General features: G+C 36.2%; 1 protein-coding gene across 1 annotated transcript in view; it reads left to right on the forward strand.

Annotated features, from left to right (window-relative positions):
- The window catches only part of TRHDE (thyrotropin releasing hormone degrading enzyme), a 367,060-nt gene that overhangs the window by 91,760 nt on the left and 249,261 nt on the right, over positions 1 to 26,039 (forward strand). The window contains exon 3 of the mRNA XM_069490875.1: positions 14,789 to 14,915. Coding sequence (XP_069346976.1) covers positions 14,789 to 14,915 — 127 coding nt within the window. The remainder of the gene's footprint in view (positions 1 to 14,788; positions 14,916 to 26,039) is intronic.

A 26,039-nucleotide genomic window follows, 5' to 3' on the forward strand; every position in this document is an offset into this window, starting at 1 on the left:
CCTTATCTTGCAGCAAGAATTATAGTTTGTAGTGAAATAGTACATGCATTCCCAATAAAGTTAGAAATAAGATAAGTGTGCCTTCTTTTACTGCTCCTACTTGGCATTGTTCTAGAAATCCTGACTGAGACAAGCAAATATAAAACAATACAGAAAAACTATTAGAACTAATTGAGAAAGTTGACTTTTCAAAGTCACTTTACAAAAAATCAATAAGTGGCTAATATCAGAAATAATAGATTAGAAATATGGTTTTTCAAATCCTATTTACAGTAACAACAAATGATAAGGTATCTAAAAGTAAATCTAATAGAAGTTGTGTAAGGCTTACATAGAGGAAATTATAAAAAACTAAAAATGGGCAAAGGCTGAAATGATCAAGAGATATTCAATAGGCATAGATGTTAAGATCTAATATAGTGAAGATGTCAAATTAACATGAAAATCCAGTGCAATGCTAGCAAAATTCACAACAGGATTTTGTGTGTAAATATGTAAAAATGATCCTAAAGTTCATAGAGAATAATAAGGAATTTTTGAAAAAGCATAAGGAGAGGGTGCTGGTCTTCTTAGACTTCAAGATTTATTTAGTTTTAGTGATTATAGAATGTGCTCTCGGTACAGTGATAGACATACTGACCAGTAGAAAACAATGAAGATCCAAGCATATATGAGAACTTGGTGTATGAGAGAGTGGGAATTATAAATCAGTGGGAAAAGCAAGAATATTCAATAAATAGTACAGACACAATGGATTATCCATATAGAAAAAAATAGAATGAAGATCCCAACTTCACACCATGCACACAATACATCTCATGTAGGTTACAGCCCTGACTTTGAAAAGCAAAAATCTTAAACTTGTAGAAGAAAACATAGGAAAAATATCTTTTTAACCTTGAGGGCAGTGAAAGATTTCTTTAAAAAGACCCAGAAAATACAAACCCTAAAGGGAACATTTGTATTTGACTACATTCAAAGTAAAAAATTCTATTTGATCAAGGATGTAATGTACAAGGCTACCATAGACAGGAAGAATCTTTTGCAAATCACACATTGACAAATCATTACTATCCAGGATATACAAGAACTACTGCAAATCATAAGGAAAAGATAAATGATCCAATGGTAGAATAGGCAGATAAAATAGTTTGCAGAACAAGACAGTTTGCAAAAGAGATAAAGAGCCAATAAACATAAAATGATGTTCAATCTATTATCAGAAAGATATAAATTACAACCAACAATAAAAAACTTTCATACCTGTTGATTAATAAAAAATTTCAAAATAAAATATTTGGTGAGGGTGTGGGGAAGCAGGGACTGTACTGGTAAGATATAAATTGGTACAACTCTTTTGAAGAGAAATGGAAAATACTGAATTAAAGCTGAAAGACAAATATAACATGAATTGGAAATAGACTGTGCATTTCACCGTGGAAGCCAGTACATCCTGGCTGCAGTTATTTCTAGAGCAGGAGAGAGGGGAATCAGGTAAAGGGTGTGTGTTGCCTCAGGGAATTAGAGTGTGTTAAAAAAATATCTGAAATAAATGTGGGAAAAAAGCTGAGCATTATTTATATCTGTTGGGATTATAAGGGTAATGTTTTATTCTTTGTGGAGAGGCTAGAGGATTGAAACCATGAAGGTTTTAAGAACACTGGTATGTGTCTATTCCTGGAATTCATTCCCCTCAAAAACCTATATCTGCATTGCTCACATCCTCACTTACTTTATATTTTTCCTCAAGTACCACCTTCTCCGTGAGATTTTCCCTGGTGAAGGCAGGATGCTGTATTTGAACTGGGCAGTGCTGCTTTAGAGAGGAGGGTGGCACACGTAACAGTGAGGTCAGCGGGCATTTGGAAGTCAGGGAATCAAAGGACAGATGGGCCAAACTAAATTGAAACCGAATTCAACTCAGCACTGAGCCTCTGTGTATTTACAGATAGATGTACTTGGCTGTCAGTCTTGCTGAAGAAATTTGACCAGGCGTAAAATAGATAGCTTAATGAGAAAATTCTCTAAATTTATTCTCTCTTGCTTAATAAAACAAACAAACAAACAAACCAACAACCAAAAAATACAATTCAGTCTATTGCAAAAGAGGTACTCTATCTCAGAGAGGGATTAAATGCTACTGTTTTATCTATGGACTGTGACAGGATTAAGCAACTTTTTCTGATTCCCAGACATTGGATCTTACTTATCTGTTGTTTATTGTTTATTTTGCAGGAGAAAGATTAGTTGTTAAAAAGAATAATAGCCATGTTGAATGTATCTTTATTGAAGACTCTGATGTTGAAAGAAATTTAAGGAATTATATATTTTTTCCTACGTGTTAGGCTTTTGCTTGAAATATTTCTTTCAAGCTTGAGGTTTGCTTGCTGTAGGGCTAAATGAAAAAAATCTTCTTCAGGTAACCCTAGGCTAATGGTTCTTCAAATTTAGAATATATATAATTCAACTGTGAGTAGTTAAAAATGTAGATTTTAGGGTCCCACCTGAGAGAGATAATTCAGAACACCTGGTATCCTGGGTGGGCCCAGGAATCTGAATTTTAATCTATAACTGCAGGTGATTCTGATGCAAAGATGAAACCTGGAGAAAATTTGCTGTAGATGAGTCTTTTATTCAATTATTTCACTTTTTTCTGTGCCACTTAAATGCATGAATGTATTGTGTGCTTGGTAATAATATAGGCGAGTAATACAGGAGTGCCAAAATGAGCAATTTGAAAGCTGTAAAGAATTATACCTACGATAGAAAGGTACACAAAGAAACACAAAATGTGCTCCCACAGGAAGTTGAAAATCTGATACAAAGCAGTGAATTAACTGGCAATAAGGTAAAGAAACTATGATATATTAGTTTCCTATTGTAGTGGTAATAAATTACCACAAATTCAGTGACTTAATGCAACACAAATTTATTCTCTTACTGTTCTGGAGACCAGAAATCCAAAATGAGTTTTACAGGGCTAAAATTAAGGAGTCTGCAGGGCTGGTTCTTTCTGGAAGCTCCATAGGATGATTCAGTTCTTTGTCTTTCCAGCTTCTAAAGCTGAGTTCCATGCCTTTGGTGGCTCGTGGCTCCTTTCTCCATGTTCGTGTCTTCACGTTTCTCTCTGTTTCTGTCATCCTGTTGTCTTCTCTTCATTCATAGTCAAAACTCCCTCTGCCTTCCCCTTATAAGGACATTTGTGATTACATTTAGAACCCACCTGGATGAACCAGGATAATCTTCAGTAATCCAGTAATGTCTTAATTTAATCACATCCATAAAGTTCTTTTTGCCATTTAAGGTAACACTCAAAGATTCCAGGGATTAGGATGTAGCTATCTTCAAGCCTACCACATAGGGATTTAGAAAAAACATAACAATAGCAGCTCGAATATGGCAAAGTCCTGCCCTTCCCTAGAAATCCCCATAAGTAACTTAAATTTGTAAGCTCCACAGTGAGGTTAAGTTCTGTGCTTTGTAAATAAATGTGATGTGATTTACAAGAAGAGACTGTACAGTTTGCCACAGTACTAATTTCCTTGCCTGAAGCAAAATGCAATTGGAAGATGTTATCAATCTTCCAAAATAAATAGCAGCATTTTAGTACTAGAGTGACTCAACAAGGATCTTCAAAGTTTATTGCCATTTTATGGGAGTCAGCAACACGTTGTCAGTCCGTATCGGGTGCAAGGCATTGTATTAGACACAGTAAGGGCTGAAAAGATGGACCCAGTGTTCAAAGAACTTAAAGTCCTATAGAGAGTTGACACAAACACAGTATAAATATAGAGAGCCTATAAACCTACGGAATAAGGGCCACTGAGCCTAAAAGGAACTCCATAGTATATGACGAAGCTGTCTCAGAATTCCCAGCGAGTGTTTTTCTCATGAATCCTTAGTGAAATTCTGTAAAGACGGAAGGGACAAAATACAAGCAAGGGCAGGCTGTTAGAGAGATTTTATCAGTGACAATACTCTGGACTCTTTTTATTATTTAACAGTAGTATTTGCTGTGGTATGAAATTTAGTATAAGGCTTACTACAGATGTTTAAGTAATTGTTCTCAAAATATCTATTATATGAATCTGTAGAACAGATCCCAAGATGAGACTTGCCAAGAGGCTTTGACATTTCTTTTTGTGATGTGTTTCTGTTAGAATGGTTTCGAGGTAGTTGTGGTTTTGCTATCACCATGTGCCTCATTCTTAGCACCGAGATTTTACTCTGCGTCCACCCCAAATTCTCCTTCTCAGAATGAGTTCTTTCACTAAGGTGATGGAGACTGCCTATTACTGGCTGTTCTCACTATAAAAATCTACAGAACAAGTTTTTCACCTGTAATATTATGCTTTTCTACTCACTGGCCTCTTTATCTCAATACATATTAAATTCTGTTGCCTAAATATTCTTCCCTTGTTGTTTTCAATCATGTTGCTCTGCTTCAGACTCTGAAGGGGCTCTCAATTGCTCAAAGCCACATATCCAGACACTTAACGTGAGAGGTCAAGGCCCTTTTGGAGCCTCCTCGGCCTGTGCCACCTGCTTCTGCAAGGAAAGCCCCTTCCCATTCCCCCTTCCCCCTTCCAGACTCTTCTCTATGTTTATTAGCTCCTGAATTTGAGTTTGGGCACTGGTTCCCTGTTTCTATCAGAGTTTTGTGTGTATTTATTTCCCATTTGCTTAGGAAAAAAATGTTGTCTTCTGAATTTTAAATAAGACTAATACTCCTGGGCTTTTAGTTTCTTGTTTACAACATCCTTTCCTCTTTGTATCAATGTATTTATCTTTGACTTAGTGCCCAAAGCACCTGCTCCTTTCTCCCTGGCTTGTTCTGTTTTCCGGATTTGTAGGAAGAACCCCCAAATCAAATTATATTCACATAGGTGAATTAATTCAGCTTTACTGGCTGGAATTTAGTGACAACACATTGTTGGTTTGCAATTATTAATATTAAAGAAAGGGACTGGTTTTCAGTTCGGCGAAAAGAAAAGTAAATGTATTGTTATTCTAGTGATATTTTAAAGCCATGAAATAATTACTGTGTCTTCCAAAGTTCCTAATGTACTCTTGTAGCGTAAAATTGTCTCAGCGAATAACTCTGGCAAGCCAGAAGGTTTATTTAACTCAAAGTACCAAATTATAAATGTCAAATTAGAGAAAATGTTATTCAAGTGTTTAACAGGTGTACTACCGTTGTAAATGCTTTTTCTTCTTCTTGGCTATGTATGGTGTAACTGTACACTGTTTCACATGATTATATAGCAACTAGCACAATTCATTTTTAAACAACAAATAATTAAGACAATCTAGAAGAAAGGTTATAGACAGAGAAATTTAGTTTTACTGCCCTGTAAAGCAACTCAATGACTATAGAAAACCTTCTCTTCAGAATTTTTCATCTACGAAATCAGAATTTATGGCTAACTCCAGGTTATTTTGTGAAGATAAATTTTAAAAATCTGTGAGGCACTTTAAATTATTAGAAGAAAGTCTCTAAAATTATTTACTAGAATATTTCATAATATTTCTGACAAAATGAATGTGTTTTCTTACTACTTTTACATTATATTACAATTATATATGCATTTTTAACCTTTCAAAATCTTTAGTATAACGAAAGGTAGAGCTTTGTAGGTAAGACTCTGAATAACTGATTGCTCATCTTTACTTTCTCGGTGCTCTGGCCCTGTTTTGCTGAATCACCATCTCTATGGAGAGGGTTTCTTTTTGAAAGAAATTAGATATAAATAAATAGATATAAATTAGATCCACTTTGTTATTCTAAACTGTAGGGCTGTTGTGTCCCCCCCAGAGTACTGCAAGCTCCTTGAAAGAAAAGATCTTGTTTCCTGCTAACCTTTACACATTCAGCATGTGAATAGTGGCCTGGTCCTTAATAGATGCTCATTAGCTATTAACTGAATAAATAAAGACCCCATTGATGAATTCCTTAAACAGACGTTGTTGTTCTTGTTCTAAATTGCACAGCTTTCAGAGACATAATCAGTTGGAATCTGTCTAAAGTTCTCTTTCATTTTGACTGTCTTCTGAAGAATATGCTACCCTAATAGTGGCAGATGTCTGGCACCAGCGTTACCTCTCCTATCCTCATATACACAGCACATTTCACGGATTATGGCACTTTCTCCTGCAGAGTCTAGATGTGGTCTCAGGATTCTTCCCAACATGTTCTCTAAGCAGCCACGCCCCACGGTCGGGAGAGTTGAAACTTCATTGCCACTCTTGATTTTGTGAGAAAATGAGGTAACTAAAGGGATGGACGTTATCTGCCTTCAGCGTTTTTTTCCCCTTTCAATGATAAAAATGCTTAAAATCCTATAAAGAGATGCTACATACTTTAAGTATAGAGAGTCTATGAAACTACAGAGTAAACACCACTGGGTCCAGCAGAAATCCCACCAGGAACCCTTATTGTGTTCCAAGGGATCAAAAATGTGTGGCTCCCTCAGCTCAGCTCATTGCTATGATGTATTACTACAAGGGTGGTGCCATGAGAATATTTTTCCAAAGCCAGATTCTTCTATTCCATATTGGTTATTACAGTTGTTTCTGTCTAATCAGTACCAACTTCATGGACAGTTCAGGGAAAAAAGAGGAACACTCAGGAGTAAAGGATGGAGAAAGGTAGCTGAGTAGTTGGTTTGTGTTTCCAAGGGAAATAAAAATGTAAAGGAGTAAAATTATGTGAATAAAAAACCCCCTTCTTACTATTTTCTTCTCACAAGAAGTGCAGACTAGATGAGAAGAATTTAGGCAAATTTAGATGACACACTCATCTCTGAGGTGTGATATGATAAATAGATAATGACAAACTATTACCCTTGGAAGGTACTTTGAGCTGAGGCCTGCAGAAGTGAACTGTCACAGTAGACAGAAGTAGTTAGTGAGAAAGCTGAACTTCAAATCTCTATGTGTCAGTTCCTAACATAATGTCCCTTCCACTGGACTAACTGTTCATAGAGTTTGGTTCATGTTGCTTGTTGAAAGAAGCTATACAGAGAGAGAGATAAAACCTGGTAAACAATTTACATTTTCAGAGCCGGGCTCTTATCATGCAATGTCAGAAAATGTAAATAAGCAGATGTAATAAAATTATATTTCATTGCTTCTGAGTGATAACTATGTTTGTGAAGATTTAGTTTCTATGTTATGATTAAGTAGAACTTTGTTACTCTAAAAGAAGAAAATAACTGTGAATTTTTTTCACCATATAAAGCGAATTATTGTGCTAAATTCACTTGATTAACCATACAGGAATTACTCAGTTTGTGAAATATTTTGGACATTTCCGATGGGTCTCACTTGTTCTAACAGGTAACTGTAGTGAGATACTGGGGTACAGATAAGATGAATGATTGTTTTTAAGTGCGAATGTGACTATAATTGGCTTCACCTGATAACTAAAGGGCTTGTTCAACAAGAGTGTTCGGACAATTGAAGCAATCCATCTATTTCTCTGCATCCCTGCTGCCATCTTTCTAGTCCAAACCACCGTCATCTTTTACCTGGATTTCTACAATAGTCTAACTCATTTCTTTTTATTTGTTTCTATTCCTTCCTAATCCATCATCTTCACTGCAGCCAGTGCAGTTTGCTAAAACCTAATTCTGATCATGCCGTTCTGTGGCTTAAAATCTTTAAATGACTTGCCTCTGCCCATATTGTTAAATTCATATTTTGCAGTTCAGTTTACAGACACTTCTGTAATATGGTTTGCAATTTCTCTTTACTTCTCCATTTTCACTTATCATCATATGTCTCCTCTTTTGTCTTTCTTTTTTTTGAGACAGGTTCTCACTCTGTCACCCAGGCTAGAATGCAGTGGCATCATCATAGCTCACATAGCTCACTGCAACCTCAAACTCCTGGGCTCAAGTGAGCTTTCTGCCTCAGCCTCCTGAGTAGCTGGGACTACAGACGTGTCCTCACTTTTCTAACTTGTCTCTCTTCCCGCACTCTTAACAAGCAGCTCCCTATATCTCAGTTTACCTGGTATAAGTCACTGATGTGATCTTTTTGAAATACGAAACTAATTTTTATCCCTTTCTGGTTTAATATCCTCCCATGTATTTCCACGTCTATAATACAACCCCAGTGTTGAGTAATCCCTTTAAGATCACTTACTGTTTGGTCAGTGCTGTTGTCTCAGTACATACTGTTACTTTGGTCTGAGACATCATCCTCCATTTGGTAGCTTCCTTTTCCCAGCTGATCCTTCAAGATTCGGTGTAAACATCCACTCCTCTGAGATGGTCTCTGTTATATACTCCTTTAGGACCTGTATGTATCTATGAAATTCATTTTTTCATTCATTTGTCAAAGGTTTATGTACCAGGTACTTGAGAGGCAAATCGAGTAAATATTTTGACCCACAAAAATGGCACTTTTATATGGTTAGATCTAATAGTTAAAAAATCTTCGTCCTTGTACAACGTGTTTTCTTGGAAAAAGGTAGCAAGAAGCAAATTAATAAATAAAACATATATTTTGCTAAATGGTGACAAGTGTTTCAGGAAACAATAAAGCAAGGAAGGGAGATAGAGAGTACTTGGGTAGGAGGCATGGCTGCTCAGAAAGTGAGATATTTGGACAAGTATCTAAAGAAGATGGAGAAATGAGCCATGGAGATAATCTGGGGGAAAACTGAAAAAACCTTGATGGGGAATCTCTCTGGTATGTTTGAGGAATGGTACAGAAACCAGTGTATGAATGAATTGCAGTTAGTGTGGACCAAAATAGTACGAAAGGAAGCCAGAGAGCTAAAGGGGATTAGATTTTTATAGGGATTTCTGGGCCCTTGTAAAATCTTGGGCTTTTACACTGAATGAGATGGGAAGTCACTAAAGGAAGAAAAGCAGAAGAGTGACATGATGTGATGCCCATTTTAACAGGAAACATTTCATTGCTATGTAGATAACAGCCTGAAGGGAGCAAGGGATGAGGCATCAGCAGGACAGCAGATCATTCCTCCAGGCAAGCAGTGGAGGAGGCTTGGACCAGCAGAGTTGTAGTATCAGGGTGTGAGAAGTGATAGGATTCCAGATGTATTTTTAAGGTAGAGCCAACAGGATTTGCTGACCAACTGAACGTGAAGTGTGAGAGAAAGAGGGAAAACAAGGATGATGCTGAGGCATTGGGCTTGGACATCTCAGTGGAAGATTGTAATTAACTGAGATGGGAAAGGTTTTAGGAAGAACAGGTGTGTGTGTGTGTGTGTGTGTGTGAGAAAGAGAGAGAGAGAGTTCAGTTTTAGACCTGTTAAGTTTGAGAAGCCTATTAGATACCCAAGTGGAGATGCCAGGTGGTCAGCTGGACTAATGAATCTGAAATCTGGAATTACTGGGTAAATTTTTGGCATCTAAATGATATTTATCACCATGAGACTAGAGGTTATCACTAAGGGACTTTTTCTTCACAGAAAGGTGAAGAAGTCTATAGCTTGCAAAATGGGACCCTCCAATATTAAGAAGTGATTAGAATGAGGATAAGGAGGAATCAGCCAGGAGACTGGGAAGGAGTGGTCAATGGGATAGAAGGAAAAGTGAGAGAAGCCAAATGAAGAAAGTGTTTCAGGCTGAGCACAATGGCTCGTGCCTGTAATCCCAGCACTTTGGGAGGTCAAGGAAGGAAGATCACTTGAGCTCAAGAGTTTGAGACCAGCCTGGGCAGTATAGTAAGACCTTGTCTCTACAAAATAATAATAATAATAATAATAAAAGCCGGGCATGGTGGCATATGTCTATAGTCCCAGCTACTCAAGAGACTGCAGCTGGAGGATTTCTTGAGGCCAGGGGTTTGAGGTTGCAGGGAGCTATGATTGCACCGTTACATTCCAGCCTGGGTGACAGAGTGAGACCCCCCTGTCTCTGAATGAATGAATGAATGAATGAATGAGTACATAAAAAGTGCTTCACGGAGAGGAAATGATCAATTTTCCAAATGCTGTTGACAGGTTAAGCATGTTGAAGAGTGAGAACTGGACATAGGATTTGCTATCATTAGTGATCTTGATGAGAACAGTTTTGGTAGAGTAGTGGGGATGAAAGCTTTGTTGCAGGGAGTTCAAGAGAAATTAGAAAGAGGGAGTATAAATAGGCAAACATCCTACTTGCAGCTGTCATCTCAGGTGGTAAGTGCTCCCTTTTATTGTCAAAAGTGTTCTGGTTTGTATGTTTACTGACATGTTCATCCTAACTGTGCAGAAAACTCAACAAGCATGGTTGGAAACCATGCCGGGAGGAACTATGGTCAAGAAAGATTATTTTTTAAAACATAGGACAAATACAGAGTATTGTTTCCTGATGAGAATGATCCAGTATGGAAGCATAAATTGGTGATATGGGAGATAAAGGGGAGAATTTTGGGAATGATGTCTTTGAAAAAGGCAAGAGTAGATAGAATGTGGAAGGAAGACTTAGCCTTGGATAGATGTCAGTTCATCATTTGTAATGGGAGGGAAAGCAGAGTACACTATTATATTTCTCACATTGTATTTTTGTTGTTGATTTATTTGTTTGTTTTCCACATATTATGAACCTTTTAAGAGCAGTAAGTATAAAAGTCTCATTCATTTTGTGGTAGGAATTTTATCATTCTATTTCTATTCCCTAGTACAATGCCTGGCACACAGCAGGTGTGCAATAAATGTTTTAACAAGCAAATGAAAACACTGTGCTAAGCATGTGTATGTTTTATCTTCTCACTCAAATTGGATCATTTCCATCAAATCTTGACAACCAGATTGATTTAATCGTGTTTTTCTTGTCTGGGCCTACAGATAGCTTGACTAACTAGTAGAGTTGATTGATAGGAATGGTTGTGTTTCTACCAAAATTAATGATACATTCTTTTTTTTTTTTTCCAGCTCATTATGGGGGTACAAAAGTTCAGGTTATATATATTGCCCATGCCCCCCCATCCCCCAGAGTCTGAGCTTCAAGTGTGTCCATTCCCTAGGCAGTGCACATCGCACTCATCAAGTAGGTATACACCCATCCCTTCCCCCCAGCCCCCACCTCTGTCCTATACCCAATTGGTGTTATTCCCAAATGTGCACTCAGGGAAACCAGTTTGCTGGTGAGTACATGTGGTGCTTATTTTTCCATTCTTGGGATACTTCACTTAATAGAATGGGTTCCAACTCTCTCCAGGAGAACCAAAGAGATGCCATATCACCATCATTTCTAATAGCTGAGTAATATTCCATGGTATACATATACCACATTTTGTTAATCCATTCATAAATTGATGGGCATTTGGGTTGTTTCCACATCTTTGCAATTGTGAATTGTGCTGCTATAAACATTCGGGTGCAGGTGTCTTTTTTATAGAATGACTTTTGTTCTTCTGGGTAGATGCCCAATAAAGGGATTGCTGGATCGAATGGTAGGTCTACTTGAATCTGTTTAAGGTATCTCCACATTGCTTTCCACAGGGGTTGCACTAGTTTACAGTCCCACCAGCAGTGTATGAGTGTTCCTTTCTCTCCACATCCACGCCAACATGTATTGTTTTGGGACTTTTTGATAAAGGCCATTCTCACTGGAGTTAAGTGATATCTCATTGTGGTTTGATTTGCATTTCCCCGATGATTAGAGATGTTGAACATTTTTTCATATGTTTGTTAGCCATTTTTATATCTTTTGAAAAATTTCTATTCACGTCCTTTGCCCACTTTTTGATAGGGTTGTTCGATTTTTTCTTACTGATTTTCCTGAGTTCTAAATAGATTCTTGTTATCAGTCCTTTATCTGATGTGTAGTATGTGAAAATTTTTTCCCATTCTGTAGGTTGTCTGTTTACTCTTGTGACTGTTTCTTTGGCTGTGCAGAAGCTTTTTAATTTGGTCAGGTCCCATTTATTTATTTTTGTTGTTTCTGTGATTGCCTTAGGGGTCTTGTTCATAAATTCTTTGCCTAGGCCAATGTCTGTAAGAGTCTTTCCTATGTTTTCTTCTAGAATTCTAATAGTTTCTGACCTAAGATTTAAGTCTGTTATCCACCGTGATTTGATTTTTGTGAGAGGTGAAAGCTGTGTGTCCTGTTTTAGTCTTCTACATGTGGCTATCCAGTTTTCCCAGCATCATTTATTAAATAAGGAATCTTTTCCCCAGAGTATGTTTTTGTCTGCTTTGTCAAAGATTAGATGGCTATATGAGGATGGTTTTATATTTGGATTTTCTGTTCTGTTCCACTGGTCTGTGTCCCTGCACTTGTGCCAATACCAAGCAGTTTTTATAATCACAGCCTTGTAGTATAGTTTGAAGTCTGGCAAATTAATACCTCCCAGCTTAAGATTGCTTTTGCTAAACGGGGTCTTCTCTGGTTCCACACAAAGCATAATGATGCATTCTGAGAGTAAAGTAAGTGAACTTCGCTGCATCATTTTGTAGTAGTCTCAGTTATGGCTTTTAACATGAATTTACTAGTTACCTTACCTAGAACTTTCTGAAAGCTATCCATTCTTCCTCAGTGTCCATTTGACATTTATATTTTATCATTCATATGGCATATATCATTATCAGTTGTCATTATCTAACATACCTAATAAATGAGGAGCTCTTGAGAATGTTGATTACATCTTCATTGCTTGTTGTGTCAGTAACACCTTGCATTTCCTTTGGTTAGAGAACATGTCTTCTTTATTGCTAAGTTAAAAATGCTTAGTCTAGGCCCTGGTACAAAGCAGGTACCAAATAAACATTTGTTGAACGAGTGAAAGAATGCACAAATGAATGATGACTGTCTCTGGTGGAGGCTGCTGGTGCACAGACTAGATTCCCTCTCTTGCTTGGTGTGCCCATCCCCTCGCTCCCACTGCTTTTATCCTAAAAGGCCATACATGACACCTTTGCAGAGGACTATCTTTGGACCATGGGGCCTGAGTCACCCAGATACTGCAAGAACCAGAAATGCCCAGGATTTTATGTCCTCCCTTTGGTAACCAATAACCAATAACTGAGGTGCATGAGTATGGAAGGCTAGTTCTCTTGTCTCAAAGCCGTGCAAACCCACCCGTGTAATTCACACTCCAGAGCCCCTTGTGGATCAGGCTGAGTCCAGGACTTCACCTGAAATTGCACCCTTGCTTGGCCTGTTATCCTCCCTTACCCTGCTTCCCCCACTCCCTTATAAGGGTCTCCTGAGAGCACTTGTTAAATCCTTTGTACACTCATCCTTTTCTTAGGGGCTGCTTCTTGGGAACTTTACTTAAGACATTGCATGTTTATAAACAGTTGATGTCAGGGGCAAGGAGATCTTAACCGCTGCCTCTGTAAGAGTGTCAACTTCCGCTGTTGCAGGTAATCTCTTTTGATGGTTTTCAGTTTTCTACCACTGCCAGCCAAAAACATTGGTGACCATATTTGATTTAGTTGTTGGGACGGAAGTAACTTCACAATTTTAGTAAATAATTATTATAGAGTTTAGTAAATACCTTATTGAATTACAGGTCTTTCTAACATAAAGTCAAAATGTGTTTTCCTTGACTTTTTACTTTTTTTGATTATACACATTTCTGTTCTCTCTCCTTAGGCATGGGTAACAAAGAGTTAATTGTAAAATTAATTTTTTATATTATGATTGAATATAACTTTCTTTTGTTTTACTGTTGAATATAAATATCCATTTCTATATTTTGAGCAAACCATTTATTTTGCTAGTCATTTGAAAAGAACACAAACTCCCTTATCTGTAAAATGGGATTGGAAGTAATGTGTTTTAGAACTGAAAAGAACTTTAGCAACCAGCTGGTGGCCAACACCTTCATTTTATAAATGAAAACATTTGAGACCCAAAGAGGTTAAGTAATTTGTTCAATATCACCCAGCTTGGTTAGTGGCAGAGTAGGACTAAAATCCAACTCCCAAGACATTGTGCTTTCTCCTGCTCCACAAAATACATATTTCTTATTCACAGAATTGATGTGAGGATTAGGGACCACATCTGTGAAAAATAGATTTAGCCTTTGGAAAGAAAGATGCTGGATAGCTTTATGAAAGCTTTATGAAAACTAATCTCATTTTAACCTTTTCTATACAATTGTTAGTTTTGTTCAGTTTTCTGTTACTTGCTTTAGGCTTTTTTTTGGCCAAAGACTAGATAATATATGGTGCTTCCTTTAAAAATCAATATTAACTATCCGGATTGTATTCAAAATATGAATTACTTCCGCTGGGTTTGAAGCCGGGAGCAGTTGCAGACGGCCTTCCAGAATGGAGATTGCTTATATACATGGAAAATTTTCTATCTCTCCTTTGCATATTGGGAATAAAGACAGTTGATTCCAAAGAAAAGAAGGAAACATAAATTATATGTATATATTTTCTCAGTCTGGTAATACTTCCAAAGCTTGATACAATGTGTCTGTAACAAACCATGATTTTCTCTCCTGCTGAGCCACCATATCCTACCTACTTTCAGCATAGTCAGGGACCCATTATACTAATCCACCATGCCTTCCTATCTCTAGCAAGCACATGCAAGTGATAACTCTGAATATTTATGTTGATGCAAGGTGTATAAATCTTCTCTATGTCATCTTGTAAAGCAAGGAAATTGTGACTTGCTCAACTTGGTTACTTCAATTACTTCAATTATTCAAGTTTGGTTCTTTCAGCCACAGCATGCTTTGATATGCAGTATGAACAAGGATTCTGTTTAATTTTTGTAGTATCCAAAGTGATTTGTGTAGATTCATATTTGCAAGGAAGGTAAAACTTGAGTACCAAAAGGCTAAAATAACTTTTATATATATTTTTAATTAGGTCCGGTTATATGCAAGACCCGATGCTATCAGAAGAGGATCCGGGGACTATGCTCTCCATATAACAAAGAGACTAATAGAATTTTATGAAGACTACTTTAAAGTGCCCTATTCCTTGCCAAAACTAGGTAAGAACTTTCTTGGTTATTTTATTGGAAGGGCTCCTTGAAGATGGAATTTCTTCTTCACACATTTATTTGAGACACCCAGAAGCATGAAAATTCTGAGGTTTCTATTTTTAGAGAAGATAAGCATGAAAAATAATTTCTTTTGAAGAGGTAAAGTAAGATTTAGTGTTTCTGGAGTCTTGCCAATAAGTACCTTTGAGAATTAAGAAAGGCATTATGCTAGTTTAGGATTCCAAAAGATAACTTAAATACCTATAATTTATTTAATATGTACTATAGAAGCATGCTTGCCAACATAACATAACTACAACTATCATGTGGGTAGATACAGTTAGAACATTTTCCATATAAGGAAGTTGAGACCCAGGGAGTTTTCCATTCCTCTAGAGAGCCAGTAGTGAGGGAGCTGGGATTTCAAACTAGGTCTTAATGACTTTCAAAACTATTCAATATTTTACACGGAGAAGGCATTTGTTGATGTGTTTCCAAATTTTCAGATGTCAAACCTCAATGTATTAGTTATCCCTTAGATTATTTGTGTTCAATCATATTTCTAGTATACAATTATAGTAAACAGAATAAAAATACAGAAGAGAAACTTAGTAATAATGGAGATTGTGAATATTTTTATGTTTCTTCCTTTTACAAGGAGAATGTGTTTATTAAGTGTTGGTTGAATGTATAAGTGAATTAATTTGTCATCCTAATTTCAGTGAGGCTGCTGCTCTTGCCAGGGAATGAACTGTGACTTTTCATGAAGTTAGAAAGGGTATATACATGCATTAGAAATGTTGAAATTATTTTCCTTCTCAGAAAGCCTGTGTTATTTGAAATATTACATCACAACAGTCCTTTGTTTCCCCCTTACCCTTCCTCATCCCTTCTCCTTCCCAAGAGCATTTTTGATCAGGTTCCACATAAAAGGTATTTCTCATTGGCAAGAATAAAGTGCTTACCTGATCAAAAGTGTTAGTGTTTGAACCACAAGTTCTTCTCCCTGGAGAACTGGGCCTATTTCATTAAAGTACTTGCCCGCTGTGTAGCTTTATTGGTCTCACAATGAATAGTTAGTTTAAAATTGATAGAATAGTTGATATTGTTATCAATAAGTATACCATACAATTTTTATGTGTGATATTACAAAATTTGGAGATCTTTTTGAAACATGAGCTCTTAGAATCCATAGGCAAAATTTTATTTCAAATAGGATCAATGTTTTGTTTTGTTCTGTTTTCCCGTCTTTATCAACTTCCCTATTAGAATCTGTTACACTGAAATCTCCCTTGTAGTCACCCAAGGCAGAAAGGAATACCTGACCTCATTTGCGTGGAAGATGCCACTGTTATCTACTCCAGGTATAGCCAATTGGGAACTTCCCAGCTTGACCCTAATGTAAAAAATTCACAAGTGCTTATGCTGCAAGTTCAGCAAGAGAAATAAAATGTGGATCTTTGTCTGTCCCATTCAGACCAGTAATTAGCAGAGGAACTCAATTTATAACTTCAGGGGGTTCCATGTAACTGTCAGCTTACAGCAGGAAGCATTTGTATTCCTCTATTTCACTCACAATTGAACCATGCAGGCTTTCATCTGTAGAAAAGTACTTTGTTCACCATTACTATTACTTGTTAAGTTGCCTGATGGTGTATATAATTGAGTGATTTGACTCGTCCCAGCATACTACTTTTTATATATCTAGGGGAGTTACCACAGCCCATGGTGCTTTGTAAAATTTCTCTTAAAATTTTACTTATTTCATATATCTATACATATTTAGAACTGTGTGATAATGTATTTGTAAATATGTTTTCTAAATACCCCCTACCAAAAATCCCTAAGCACAGACACACTTTGACAAATCCTTACTTTCCACTGTACATAATGAATTATATTTTGAATAAATTCCATGGAAACCAACTTAGTCTTTGTTAATGATGCATGTAGATGTATCCTAGATATAAGCTGAGACTGCCTTGATCCTTTGGATCTATGTAAGATGGTTTTCAAGACCTATTTTACCCTTTCTGCCTTCCCTCATTTATTCTAGAAGCATTTATTGAGTGCCTATCACAGGCATTTTTCTATGTGATACAGGTTCAGCAGTGAATAAAAAAGGCAAAAATCCCCTCCCTGGTGAGGCTGACATTTTATCAGGTGGACATAGCAACATTTGTAGCATATAGCATATAGGTAAGTGCCATTAAAAACGGAGCTGGAACAGAGGGATAGGAAGTGTGTGGGACAGATGGGGCATGGGAAGGGGCCTGAGTTTTTAAAATGGACAACCATGGAAGCCTCCACTGGGAAGGTGACTTTTGAGTGATGAACTCAAGGCAGTGAAGGAGTAAGCCCGGTAGATACCATGAGACAAGGACTACAGGCAGAGGGAACAAAGTGCCCCTAGACTTTGAGGTGAGAGCTTTCCTGGTGTAGCTGAGGAATAGCAAAGAGGCAAGTTGACTGGAGCAGAGGGAGTAAAGGAGTGAGGTGGTGAGGTCAAGCAGTAATGGAGGGCCTGGCAGATCACGTAGAGCCAGCAGGCTGTGGTAAGGACTTCAGCTCTTTCTTTCTTTCTTGATGGAAATCTATTGGTCAGTTTTGAGCAGAGGCATTATATAATCTGGCTTATGTCATAAAATGTTGTTCTGTGGCTAAGTTGAGAATACAGTGCTGGGTAATGGTTTTCAACTGTGGGCAACTTTGCCCTTCAATATCTGGAGACATTTTTGTTTGTTACAACTTCGGGTGAGCAGGGGGTGTGCTACTGGCATTTAGTTGTTAGAGGCCAGGGATACTGCTAAACGTCCTACAATGCACAGGTTAGCCCTTCACAACAAGGAATTTCCTAGCCCCAAATTTCAACAGTGCTGAGGGGGAGAACGTCTGAGGTAGGAGGAAAGGACAGAGGCACGACCAGTTAAGAAGCTATGAAAAAAATCTGAAAGATGATGGTTGCTTGGATGAGGATGTTAATGGTTAGGTAGTCAGAAGTGGTCCATTTCTCTCTCTCTATATATGTAAAGTAGATACAACGGAATTTGCTAATGAACAAGATATGAAACATAAGAGAAAGAGTGGTATTGAGAGCATTTTTGACCTGAGAACTAGAAAGATGGAATTACCATTTACTGAGACAGAAGGATTGTGGAAGGAGATAATTTTTGAGACTGACATGTCTATTAAACATTTAGAGGGCAACTTGATGCCTGTAAGAAATCCAAGCAGACAGTCAAATTTATAAATATGGGATTTGGGGGAATAATCTGACTAGAGATTGACATTTGCCAGTATTATGATATATAAAGCTGTGAGGCTGAATGGGATTACCAAGGTAGTGAGAGAAGATAAGAAAGAGAATAGGGACAAGGAGGGACTGATTCAATGCTCAGAGGTTGAAAGATGAGGGGTCAGTAAAGGCCACTGAGAGGGAGCATCTACAGGGTGGCCCAAAAGTTGCCATACATAGAGAAAATGGGAAATTGTAGATAAATGTACCTTTATTTACAAAGTAGTCATTAGAAAAGTCCACAAGATTTTTCCTTTCCATGGTGACTTTTGGGACACCCTGTGGTTGAGGCACTAAGGAAACTGGGTGTGTGTGGTGTCCAGGGTATCTAGTGAAGAAAACATTATAAACAGTAAATAATAAATTGTGGTAAGTCAAGTTAGCTGGTTAATGGTTAATTTTCAGTCCTCATGTAGCAGTATGACAGTCACTAGTGCTCTTGACATGACTGGGTTCTATTAATAGAACAAAGACCCGATGGGTGTGTTCAAGAGCAAACACGAATGGGGCTGGGGAGGGCAGACAGTTACTAGACACAGTGGACCCACAGTGGAATTTAATATTCACTTCTGGAGAAGAGCTGTTTCTGCTGAAGTGATAGCATTCTTACTTCATGAGTCGTCCCTGTGCAAACCATGTCAAGGGAGTATGGAATTTGCCTCTTTCTTTGATTTGCATTAGAAAACCAAAATTTGAAAGAAATAAATAAGAAAACTCTTTACCAGTTGCCCTGACTTTACTGAAGCTTTGGAGGGGATGTTAGTGTGTGTGAATGTCAGGGTATTATATTGCAAAACAAACAAATGAACAAACAGTAAAATCCAGCCCTAATCTTAAAATTTAGTATTGGAGCCTCCTTTTCTTATAAGGCATTTTTTTTGTTCTGTTATAAACTCTGCAATATTTTCTCTTCTTTCTTCTCAAATTCTTTCTTATTTCTAATGCTGAATAATTTAACTTCCTTCACTGTGGCCTCATTTCATGCTAGTTCATCTCTAAGGGTTTGAGTTTCCACCTGGCACCTAGTTTCCTAGGAGGAATTCTGATGCTTGCTGTTAGGATAATAATTTATTTTCCTTGTTACCCAAAGGTATTCTTTTATCATTGTTAGACCAAAATAAGCAACCAGTGAATACTGTGTGAAGACTTGTTTTTAAATCTCTAGATTAGGTAGCTAAAACGATGTGTATGAGGTTTGCAGAGATTTTCTATTTTTTGGTGTTAAATTGTAGCAAAAGGTATAGTGCCTACTTGATATAATACAGCAATCCTTTCTATATCTACATACCCTATTTTCATGAGAACTCTCAGAGGTATGGAGTGTTACTTTAAAAGAAGGTTGTTGTGGACATATAAATAATTAAATTATCTTTCTTCTTATCCTAAAAACATATTGACAACAATAACAATAATGACAACTGTGTTTGTGTTTACTAAATGTGATTCACTTTTAAGGGCTTTGAACATTCTAACCCATGTAATCTTTATCACAGCCTTTTGAAGTAGTACCTGTTATTTTCTCATTTTCCAGATGAGGAAATTTAGGAACTCAGTGACTAACGTGTTCTGATCACACAACAGGAATTAGTGGATTTGGAATTCAAACCTAGGCTGTCTGGCTCCAAAGGCTTAGGATTCTGCTGAAACAGATTTCAGAAATTTTGAAACTTCAGAGATTAAAATATAAGTTGCCTTAATAAGCTAGATAATATGATTGTTAGATGAATAATGTCATAGTGATTTTGTTAGTTTCTTACTGATTCTAAAAGTAATACATGATCTTTATAGAAAATTAGAAAAATTATAAAAAAAGAAGTACATGTCTTATAACTCATAATTTTATCAACCTGAAGCTATATCTGAGTATTGCAAATGTGTTTTCATCATAGATGTTTTATAAGTTAATTAGGTAGCAGATATAATAACTCAAGTTTGTACTGGAATATTTTGTTTTTACCCTATTTAGTTTTCAATTAATTATGGCAGATAGTTTTCAGTTTCCTTTTGCTGCCACTCTGTAATTTGTAAATCAATGTTTCCTAAAAGAGTTTGCTTGATTGGTTTTTTCAAGACACCATGAATTTTATGAAGAATTCATTACCTACTTGGCACAGTGCTGTGATTATAAAGGGAGCACAGGTAACAAGAATTGTAACAAGAACGTCTTCCCTCAAGGAGATTGTGGTTTTGTTGAGGAGAGAATACAATATTTATAGGAATTAATGGATTAGAGGCTCACACAATATTGAATATAATCGAGCACCAAGAGTTTGTAGGGTAAATATTTAGTACCAAGTTAAGAGTGTGGGATCATTATACAATGCAGTAGGCATGAAATGCACATAAAGAGAAGCCTTTTTTTTTTTACTTGAATCGTGACAAAAGAGTCAAGAATTTAATTGGAGGTGGAGAAGAAAGGGAAGAAGAGGTCATTTTGAGAATTGTGTAGTAGGGAAAGCCCATGGATATCTTGGGACCTATGTATCATGTTGATGAAGTAAACATTTTTCTATAATGGGATAGATAAATTATGGGATAAATTGCCCTACTGAAGTTTATGAACAGAGAGGCTAGCTTAAATGATTTATTTTTGTTTAAGATATAACAGACACATCCATTTCTTTATTGTGGTGCTGATGATAGTGATGACAATGAAGGTGGTGATGATTTGCTACTTGCAAGTAGTAAAGCTTTTCAAAAAATATTTGTATTGCTAAATTTTTTATAAAAATAAAAAAATTCTGTTGACTGCTAAACATTTTATCTGTGGTTATGTGCTTTTTTTCTTTATTGTATATACTTGTTATGTTAAATTTGGGATGATAATTATATAATACTATGCCCATCTTAATCATACATCTCATAGTTGAATGATTTGAGACTTTTCTTAATGTTTATTTTTTAAGTACGACTTTTCTTGCCTTAGTTATGATTAGGTAAGTACTGAGTACTATGTGTATGTTTTGTCTATGGCCTCAAGTAATATTGCGTTTTAAAATAAAATCTCTGGGGGCTCTTTGTATAGTTTATTCTAATTCTATATAATGTGAATTCACTCTCAAAATGCTTCCTTCAACCAGAGCTCCTCAAAATATTTAATCTTAGACCAGAGCTATTTAATTGTATGGTTTCTCAGTGGAAACTAACTGAAGTATCTCTCTTTGAATTAACAATATTAGTGCCTTCTTAGAAAATTAGGTGAGGCAGTACTTAGCCTCGTATTTTACCGGGTACAATAGACAAATAATTATCCTTCCCCTCCTTTAAAATTAAATACTCTTTTCCTATTTTATGAAGATAATTTATTTCTGAAAAATCTTTCATATGCTGATTTTCTCATAAACCAAAAGAACAGTTATCATTTCTTTCAAAGGGAAATATTTTTATGTGTTTGTAACTTCTACTCTTACAACCATTTGTGCTAAGACAACACCAAATACTATTAAAATGGACATGGTTATTTCAATATTTAACAGTTATTTTAACACAATTTAACAAGGTATTTTATCCCTTCATTAATTATTCTATAATATGGCCATTTAACTGTTCTTGTTAAGCTATTTTGCAGCTATTACATGCTGTACACTTTCGAGACCATACTAACAAAGAAAACATATATATGATACCAATGTTTATAACATTTAACCACTAATGCAAAAAAAAGAGAAATAAACAGAACCATAAAGATGAAACAAATCAATGAAAACAATGCGTTTTAGTGGGAATAATGCATTAGATTATTATGGCTGTAAACTAGCAAACCACAAGAGCACTGAGTAGAGAATTTAATGCAACACAAACTGATTATAGGACTGAATTAATTCAACCAGCATTTATCGAGTAGTTACTATGTACATACATCATACCCAGCAATGATAATAAGTGGCCTCTTCTACTAGAAGCTTAAAATCTAGTTGAAGAGAAGTTGTTTTTTTTTTATTATTTTGCTAGCTGGGCAATATTGTTATATGTTCAGTTTGCTCACTGCCCTCCTCCCTCCTTCTCTAGTTTTCAGAGTTTCAGACCTTCACAACTTTCGATTTACTACTAAGTATATTTTCACTAATTCAATAAGGATTTTAACTCAAGGAATATTTATAAAGAGGCTTCCAAGGCACTGTTTTACATACTCAACAGTTTTTTGGCCATTACAAGTTTGCCATTAAGTTAGGATATAACCATGTTCCATGTCTTCCTATTTTCATTGCATAAGCCTGTGCGTTATACTCTGCCTTTTCCCCTATTGATGTGGATCAACAGGCGTTGTTTTGGTAACGGACATCCCCTTCTTTTGTGCACCTCATTCCATCCTCTCTCACCTGCTCAAGGACATCCCTTCAGCAATTCTCCCTTCTCGCTTCTGAATCTTCAATTTTCCCTCTTTATTGGATTTTTCCCTATCAGCATTAAAAATATGGTGCTATTTCTCTCAACTTAACCACACATATGCCCACTCATTCCAGCGATGGACACATTTTTCTCCTTCCTTTTACAGCTAAACTGCTTAAAAGGGTTGTCTATCTGCACTGACTCCAATTTCTCTCTTTCCCTTGTCTCTTGAATGCATGCTACATCAGGATTTTTTTTTACCTAACACTATATTAAAACTTCTCAAGTTCAAAAATGCTTCCACATTGCTAAACCCAGTGGTCAAGTCTCAGTCTTTAGCTTGAGCTGTCAGTAGCATCTGACACAGTTGTTCTCCCCAACTCCTTGCAACAGTTTTTCATTTGTCTTTCAGGACAACATATTTTATTTTTTGTTTTTTGTTTTTCTTCATCTACTCATTGGCCATCTTTTCTAAGCCTTCCCTCCCCCCACCCCTTTTCACTTCTCTAGCTGCTTAATACTTGTGTGCCCAAGACTCAGGTTTTGGACCTTTTTCCTTTACCACTTACATTGGTTGTGACCTCTGTTGGCGACCTCCTCCAGCCTCATTCCTTTAAACATCAACTGCTAATGCCGATGATTCCTAAATTTACATTTTCAGTATGATTCTTTCTCCTTAACTGTAGACTTCTACATTCTGTCTGCATTTGGATGCCTAATGAGTATATTAAATTAACATGTTCAAATTTGAACTCCAGATCTTAAACCACTAGTTTAGCTAAAGTGTGTTGGACTTAGACTCTTTTTCTCTTGTGTCACACGTCCAACCCATCAGCAAATCCTTTTGGCTCCATATTCTAAATATCTCCGGAATCTGGTCACTTCTCACCGTCTCCATAGCTACTACTCTCATTCCAACCACCATGCTCTTTTGCTTAGTCCAAAAGTTCAACCTAAATGAAATTTGGAATTAAAGTGGTATGAGAACATAAGATATTTGAATTTACAGAGTTTTCGGGAGGGATCTTGAATTTATATGGTGATGCTATTCTCCTGTTCAAACATTCCAGTGGTTTCCCATTACTCATAGAACAGAATACAGAATTCTTCCTTTGACTAGCAAGACTCTGCATGATCCGGCCCCTTGCAGCCACCCTAACCTCATCTATTTCTCTCCTATTCACTCTCCATTTCAACTGTGCTGCCTTTCTTGCTTTTTCTCCGATACACCAAACATGCTCCAACCCAGGGCTTTTGTATTGTTGCCCTTTTCTCAGCCTAGATTCTAAGGCCTTCTAGATCCTTAAGTGCGGCCTTTTGGCTGAATCCAAATTTTACAGAACAAATTCTTTTAATGTGGATCTAGATGGCCACATGTGGCCTTAAGGCTGCAGGTTCCCCACCCCTGGCCTAGAACATTTTTCCTTCAGATATATGCATAGCTAAAATATCACCTTTTCCACTGAAGTCTTCTTTGACCCATTTAAATTGCAGCCTTACTGGCTACTTCCAATACCTCTTCCCTGATTTACTTTTCTCCACAGTATTTTTCATTATGTCACCTAACTTGTATTTTATTTATGTATTATTTATTTTCTTTTTTTTTTTTTTTTTTTTTTTACTAGTATTCTCTCCTCTTTATTATTGATGAGGTTGAGCAGCATTAGCCAAGCATGACATATTAGCTTTCTTTAAACAAACACATCAATCTTGAGTTTTTATGTTCTCAGTTCATTATTGGAGTGACGGAGTGAAATCATGCCTTCCTTGTGGTGTTAAGATTCAAATGAGATCTAAAATCTGGGGGAATGACATTTTGTTGCTACAACCATTTTTGGAGAATGAGTGATTACAGAGATACATAGAGCTAGAGTTCCTAGTTGAAAAAAATTATTATGCTGCTAAATATGGTATAAAATACAATTTTATCAGTAAGAACAACTCTGGGCATTCAGTTGTCATTATTGTCATTTTGTTGTTTCTTTTACACTGTTGGGTATTTTTCTTAATGTTTTAAAAATAATAAAATACACATATAACTTTTGAAAACAATAGGAATTTAGGAAACCCAGAAAAAATTGAAAAGAATAAAAATTATTCATCATTTGGTAATTTAAAGATAACTATTGTTATAATTTTGATACTTCTACATTTTATATCTTCCTTTTATAGTATATGTCATTATATATGTATATATATAAAATTTAGCATTTTCTTATCTTTTATTTTCATTTTAAGTCATAATGTATTTCTACTGTTATTAAATATTATAAAACTCAGTTTATATATCTGTATAGTATTTCAAAATATATTCACAAAAAATTAGCTAAATAAATTATATATTCTTTTTTTTTTTTTTTTTAGAATTTTGCTGTTATTACTTTATTCTTTTCATATAGAGAATACCACTGTGTGGTGTCTGATTGGAATTTCCAGTCTGTCTTCACTGCTTTTTGTTTTTCTTTCTCTGCTTCTTTTTTTCTTTTTTTGAAAATACAAAACATATAGTAAGGGAAACACATGATAAGGGAAACTTCTGAAAAATTACATTTAAAGATACATTTTAACATGAATTTAATGTTTGAAATTGCATTCCCCTTATCCTTGTAGTTTATTACTTACACAGTTAATTAACTACTGTCTAAATTTTAATCATTTGTTTGAAGTTTTTCCTGTAACAGAATATTGATCTGCTGATACAGGACTTTACATCAGAAAACAATTCTACTATTATTTCATTTTTGTGGAGTTATCTATTTCGACCACATTACAGTTTCTTTTGTTGTATTTTATACTACCCTAAATAGCTATTAATTTATTTCTTTTTCTTTTTTTTTTTTGGGGGGTTCTGCTTTTTTTTTTTTATATAATTTTACAGAATCAAAGAGTCTAACAGTATATCTTGTTAGATACAGTATGTCCTCATAATGTATACATTATTTCTTGTACAATGATATGAAATAATATGGGAAATATTCATGATAAATTATTAAGTGAACAGTGCAAGTTAAAAACAATAGTTTCATATTTTTTTCCCCACCCCCCCTTTCCCGAGTCAGCACCTTCAAGTGTTATCACTCCCCAAACGGTACGCAATGCACTCATTGTGTAGGCATACCCCCATCCCCTCCCCCACCCCCCACCTCAGTCTGATGTCCAATTGGTGTCGTTTCCAGATTTGTATTTAGGTGATGATCAAGGAAACCAATTTTCTGGTGAGTACATGTGATGCTTGTTTTTCCATTCTTGGGATACTTCACTTAATATAATGGGTTCCAACTCTCTCCAGGAGAACCATAGAGATGTTGTATCTTCATCATTCCTTATAGCTGAGTAGTATTCCATGGTATACATATACCACAGTTTACTAATCCAATCATGTATTGATGGGCTTTATTATCTGTCTCTGTCCCTTCCCTCTGTCCTCGAATGTGGGCTCTGTGAGAGCAAGTGTTTTTGGCTCTTTGTTTGCAGCTCTATTCCCTCTGTTAAGAACAGCTCCTGGCCCA

The sequence above is a fragment of the Eulemur rufifrons genome, chromosome 16 (assembly GCF_041146395.1).
Source record: "Eulemur rufifrons isolate Redbay chromosome 16, OSU_ERuf_1, whole genome shotgun sequence".
Taxonomy (NCBI): Eukaryota; Metazoa; Chordata; class Mammalia; order Primates; family Lemuridae; genus Eulemur; species Eulemur rufifrons.